Source organism: Octodon degus, unplaced genomic scaffold (assembly GCF_000260255.1).
Source record: "Octodon degus isolate 3935 unplaced genomic scaffold, OctDeg1.0 scaffold00105, whole genome shotgun sequence".
In the NCBI taxonomy this organism is placed as follows: Eukaryota; Metazoa; Chordata; class Mammalia; order Rodentia; family Octodontidae; genus Octodon; species Octodon degus.
This window is the reverse complement of record NW_004524681.1, coordinates 5,767,768-5,774,222: the sequence shown is the minus strand read 5'-3', so window position 1 is coordinate 5,774,222 and position 6,455 is coordinate 5,767,768. Positions and strand designations below refer to the sequence as shown.

The window sequence follows — 6,455 nt, the reverse complement described above, 5'->3', positions numbered from 1 at the left end:
AAAAAAAAACAATAAAAATAAAAATAAATGAAAAAAGAGGACTCATAAATAACTCAAACAATGTTTCATTAAAACAAACAGAACCTACTTGGTAATTCCAGCTTTTATTGAAAACAGTAAGCCGATGACTGATAAGACTTTAATAATTCAAGATGCTTTTTGTTACCTCAATTATCAAAAAGGAAAACAGCTCTACTTGCAGACTGAAGGGGACTCTCCATAGGGCGGGGCAAGTGCCCCGAGAGTACAGCCGGGCCTGCGGTGGCGCCCCAGGGCCTCTGCCTAACAGCCTCTGCTGAGTCACAGGAGGGCGCCCAGCAGCTCTTGGCTTGAGGAATTTTTAAAAATGGCACACATCTGAGTAATATTTCATGCCTAAAAGGAACTTGGGAATATTCTAATAAATGAGGAGACATTTATGGTCTTTGCTTCTAGGAACCCCAAAGGGAGGCCGCCACTGCTGCTGACTTCTGGGCTAGGGAAGGGGAACGTGGCCTGAAGGCTGTCACCGGGCTGGGCCCAGGTCTCGCCCGAAGGAGGCCTTGAGCCCTCTTTGGACCTCACTGTGCTCATCCTTAAAGCAGTCTCCACCATCTTAACAGTTTTAAAATTCTGTGGCTGGGACTATTTAGAATGTTTAGAGGGAAAGCAGAAATAACAGGTGAAAAGATTTTAAAATGTACTTAATATTTGATTTTTTTCTCCAAAACTCAAATTTTAAGTTTTTGAAATAAAGTGTGTTACACAAGCATCCCCAGGCTGTCTTCAAGGCTGAGAGAAGGGAAATGAGCTGCTTTCGAGAAGAGACTAAAGGTGCAGATGAGCAAATGCCACAAGTAAGGGACAGTGCTGGGCACTTACGAAACGGGGAGAAATCTGGCAGAAAGAAGGCGAGATGCTGGGCCACCAGGCCTCACAACTCACCGGGCCCCGGCCCCAGTCCAGTTAGCTGTGAGGCTCTGAATGGCCTCAGCGTGTCCTACGTAAACACGGACACCTGTTGCTAGGAGCTACCTTTGCGACCATGTGCCAGGACTTGCACTAGTACTTTACACACATGGCCTCACTAATTCTTGCAATCCTGTCAGGTCATGGGGACCCTCCCACAGATGAGGACACCAGAAATCAGAAAGGCGCCCTAAGTCATGTCAACCTGACTCCAGCGCCTGGAGAATGCCAAACCGCTTCCCCACAGGAGGGCAAAACGTCACAGTGTGTGTGTGCATGTGCGTGTGTGTGTGTGTGCATGTGCGTGTGTGTGATGCCAAGGCTGGGGGTGGACCCAGACTACTATTTTAATATGAATCAATAGGCTTTCTGTCCAGATGGAGAGAATGCAGAGGCCCCACTGAAGGCAGCAGATACAAATCATTCTTAGGTTTGTGTCTGTAGGGAAAGTGTTTGGGTGAACTGCAGGGAGAACTAAAGGTGCGTGAAGACAGTGTGAAAAGCAGCACAGTACGCCATGCAGAGTGTAGTCAGAGTAGGTGTTTGCGTCCCGATCCTAAAACGCCAGCAACCTGGAGACTTCACGCAAACGCGAACAATTGGTTTTCAAAGTACACTTAGAAAGCATCACTTTATATCTCTCTGAAGCGTATCTTGAGTTCCTTCCTAGAGAATCAAGCTATCATGGCCTAGGAAGAGCAGAGAAATGTTGGTGATTTTCAGCTTGGGCCCACTGGTCCCTCCCTGATCCCCAGCCCTTGGGGTCACAGCCGAGGCCAGATGGGAAGGCGGCATGGATCAGCCCCGGGCCACATCCAGCCATCCGTAGACTCCTTTGGGGTAAAAGGAGAGCTCTCAACAATTTGGTTTACAGTATCAAGGAACTAACATAGTCATTTGAAAATAACTATACCCAAGGCAGAAAGGCGGGAAGCTGTGAAGCCTAAAGGGAAAACACAGTGTTCTATAAAAACGAACAAACAAGAGCAATGATTTGAAACTTCCTAAAGGCTTTTTTTCATAGTTCAGAAAGAAGCTCTGAAGCAGGCTGTCCTCAGCTGACATGCTTCAATACTCTGAGTCACTGGTAGCCAAACTGAAGACTAGCCATTTCTGAAGTGTCTTCGACATGGTCTATTTTACAAACTCTTAGCTATACACTTTGCACACCAGCAAGTTTTACCAACAGGCAAATGAGTGAATTTGTTCACATTTTTCAGAAGAGAGTATGGAAGCGATGGTCGCCCAGAGTAACTTCAGAACTTTATTTCCTTCTGGGGTGCTGTCATTGTTCATGAATTAAAACTTTCTAGTAGGGCCAGCCAGATAGCTCAGTAGATTAAAGCACCTGCTTAGGCAGAGCACAGTGGCCAGGGTTCAGTCCCTGGCGTGCCGTGCCAGCCCTGCTCCCTGGACTCGCTGAGATGGCAATTGAGAGTAGGGGTGGTGGTGTGTGCCTGTAATCCCAACGCTTGGGAGGATCACTATGAGTCTGATCTACATAGTGAGGCCCTGTAGACCCTGCAGACTCTGTACCAAATATATTTAAAAAAAAAAAAAACTTTCTAGTAATGTCAGGCACCAGATTTAAGCTTTTTTTCTACCCTTCACACATTTTAGGCTTCTCCGTTATATTTCTCATCATTTATGACTCTAAATTTTACTTGCTAATAATAAGTGAGAAATTGAACATAGTGGGAAGAAAAACATCAGCTATTACACTGCATATGAGGCTCATTTCTGAAGGAGAGAAACCCCCCTGTCCCTGAAACACTGCAGTATGGGGCCAAGGCCAACTCCAGTCTGTGGAGTGTGAGCCAGAGTCCTCCACAATGGGTGCCAGTGAGTACCACATGCTTTTCTTGGGAGACAGAAACCACAGGTTCTCTCTCTGAGGCTCATTCTAGATTAAGCTGAGTTGCCTTGGTTGGCATGGCTGACAGCAAGTTGGCTTCCCCTTAGATCCCAAGTCCAGCTGATTAGTGGGGTCTGCCTGGAACTCTGTGCTGAGAATTCCGAGCACCAGCACCCCGTGCATACAGATGTGCTTGTAACTCGTGCCTGGGATATTTGTTATCGGTAAGAAGTTTAGCGCAGTACTATCAACTCATCTACTAATCCAAAATATCTAAATTTGGTTTTTTAACTCATACAAAAAGAACTCTTATGGATGCATACTTACAGGATCCCCTCCAGAAGCAAATGAAATAGATTGCATGTGATGATTTGCAATAATCTGAAAAATATAAAACAAATTAAACATGTATGCCATAAGTTACTATTACTATTATATACAGTCTAAAAGTAATCGACCTACATTTGTTTTCTCTTTGTCTGCTTAACATCTCTTTGTGAACACCCCACCCACTTCCTATAATAAGACCTCTTGGTTTTGCTTTTGCTAGGAGCCTTTCACATGCTCAGCACGCACTCTGCACTGAGCTGCATCCCGCCCCTAATGATCTCATTAAGCCTTCAGGTTCAGGAGGGTTTGCAGGCTCAACTCACTGCCGCTCCCACCTGTGGGCCTAGGTCTAACCAATAAGAAAGCACCATCTCCTTGGGTGCAGAAGAGCCAACCTATGCTAACAATTTGTTCCATGACTTTAACCAATAGATTTCCCCCCATTTATACATTAATTTTTCTATGTGTGTTTTTAAGGAATTTGTCACCGAATACTCCAGGGCACTATCATTTAGATTTCTAATATGAAGTAATGCTAGAAGAGTGAACTGAGTTATTCAGCCAAGAAGACGGTCTGTTTTACTTAAAATTCTAGTTTGCATGTTTGGAAGCCACCAATTTGCAGAACTTATTTTTGTGCTCATTTAATAAGGGGTAATTAACAACCATGCACATGTTGATGGTCTTGTTTTCGGAATTTTGTGGCAGAATCTATGACACTGCCTATAGAAGATGGTGGAGCAGTTCTGTTCCTAGATGCACACCCAACAGAAAGACAAGACAGACAGTGATTACCCTGGTTATTATAGCCCTAAGCAAGAAACAATCCCAATTATGATCACTATGGCATTCCAGCAGTGGGCAACTACACGGCAACATCATGTTTTGTTGAGCAAAAAAAAGCCAAAGACAATGAGCATGTTTGTTCTGCATAGTTTTACTTGTTCACATTCAAAATCAGGCAACAATTATTTCACTGTGCTTGACATCAGGATAGTGGTTAACTTCTGGGGCACAGGAGGAGGAAGCCGGAGGATTTCTGGGTTGCTGCAAATGGCATTTTTTGATGAGGGTAGAGGACCCAAATAGGTTCACTTTGTGATAATGAAGCTACCCACAGATATGTGCATTTTCTATCGGTGCATTTCAGTAAAACAAAATCAACATACAAAGGTCACTGCCATTCTCATACGTCAACAATAGCCAATGAGAGCCTTTACCGGGAACATCTGATAAGAGTATACCTAAGTATGAAACTCAGAATCATGCAAACCTTTTTAGAAAACTTCATTGAACGGTATAAATAAGACCTGTAAGTGGAAAGATATGGATCAGCCTAAGGATGAGAAGTAATACTGTAAAGGTGTCCGCTCTCTCCCTTTAATCTGTAAACTCCATGCACTTCTAATAAAAATGTTACAAGTATCACTTACAGAATTTTTCACTCTGCTTTTACAATTAACATGGAAAAAATAAATGTGCAAAACCTTCCATAGAAATTTTCAAAAGAGCAAGTAGGCAAAATTTTCCTTATCAGATATAAAACATACAAAGATACATTAAGCTGCTTGTAAAGTTCATGTTAAAATGTAAGTGGAAGGGCTGGGGAGATGGCTCAGTGGAACAAGTGCTTCCCTGGCCAGCACAAGGGGCTGAGTTCAAACCCTGGCTTCACCAAAAAAAAAAAAAGTAAGTGTAAAAAGAGCTATGGTAATTTATAAAGAACAAAGATAAGGTTTTCCTTATCAGATATCAAGACATACAACTGAAGTAGAAAAATCCATCTTAATAGAAAAAGACAGAAAGAAATAAATCTGAGTACATAAAAAAATAATAATAAATTTAAGCCGGGGAAATGCGCAAGGTCCTGAGTTTGATCCCCAGTACCACTAAATAAATAAATAAATAAATAAAACTTGTCTATGATAACACTTAAGACAAACAACAAGTAGGGAGACTACGTTTGTAAAACAACGAATTTATCAGTTTCAGTAACAAAAACACCCAACATAAAACCAGTTAATTCACAGAGGAAATACTAACGTTACACATACTGAAAGACAATCAACCTTCCAAGAAACTAATGCTATGAAAGATCCCATTAAAGTGATAAAGTTGTCAGCGTCCAACGAAATCCCATGAAGAGAGCGCATGCGTGTTCTCAGTCCCTGCCTACTACAGCTAAAACTTGCCCCCTAACTTTGGAGAGCAATTTGACAGTGTGTATTAAACCAAAGTATGCAAAACCGACGATCCTGCATTTCTGCTCCTAAAACACTGTTACATGTGAATGTTCATTTATTTATGATTTGTAATGATGATGATAATAATAATAAACGGTCCTTGGTTAGGTCAGTTACAGTATATTTACACAAATGAAAAACCAAAAGGGGCTGGGGAGATGGCTCCGAGGTCTAAGCACGGAGGAAGAGGGGAGCGGGAGGAACAGGAAAACACCCCAATAGTCCTTTCTTCACCAGTACACAAAAGTTCCTTGTAAATCCACGGGGAGATCTGACGAATAGGCACCAAATTAATACGGTGGAAAATTAGCTAACGGGAAAATAGGACTAAATATTTCTTTATATTTTTAAAAATATATTTGTCTGTGAAACTAATTTTTTAAATAACCACAAGAGCAGAACAGATCGTTTCTCAGGGTTTATCTGTGGGGACGACATGGTCTGGAGAAGCGCCCGGGGACAGGTGACATCACACCTGAAGGGGCGGCGACCCGGCCGGGAAGGAGGCGGGACTCGAGGGGGCGGCGCCTGGGCAGCGGCTCCCCGCGCGCCGCGCTCCAGGCACAGCCGGGCACGCCACGAGGGGGTGGGCGGCGTGGGCCCCGAGTGACGACCCTGCCTGCAGCCTCTGGACAATAAATCCGACTCCCGCAAGTAACCCAGCGAACCACGCGCGGGTCTCTGGGGGGACCGGAAGCAGCTCCCGCCATCGCTGCGAGCCGGGCGGAAGCGGCGTCCAGGAGCGCGCGTGCGCGTTTGGTGACGCAAGCGCGCGGCATTCGCGCACGCGCACGCGCACAGCCGCCCGGCCGCGCATCCTTCTTCTCCGGAAGCCGCTTCGCTAGTGGTCCCGCGGTTTCAGCCATGTCCGAGATGGCAGAGCTGTGCGAGCTGTACGAAGAGTGCAACGACCTGCAGATGGACGTGATGCCGGGCGAGGGTGACCTTCCCCAGATGGAGGTAGGCGGTGGCGGGAGCCGGGAGGCGGCCCGCAGCGGGGCCGCGCCGCTCCTGGAGGAGGAAGGGCCGCTGGAGGAGCAGGAGGGCGCGCAGCCCATGGCGGCGCCTCGCGGGAGAGC

General features: G+C 45.3%; 1 protein-coding gene across 1 annotated transcript in view; it reads right to left on the bottom strand.

Moving 5' to 3' along the window:
• Nucleotides 1-6,455, bottom strand: part of Shc4 (SHC adaptor protein 4) — a 113,335-nt gene that overhangs the window by 46,340 nt on the left and 60,540 nt on the right. Inside the window, exon 5 of the mRNA XM_023724043.1 lies at nucleotides 3,131-3,184. Coding sequence (XP_023579811.1) covers nucleotides 3,131-3,184 — 54 coding nt within the window. The remainder of the gene's footprint in view (nucleotides 1-3,130; nucleotides 3,185-6,455) is intronic.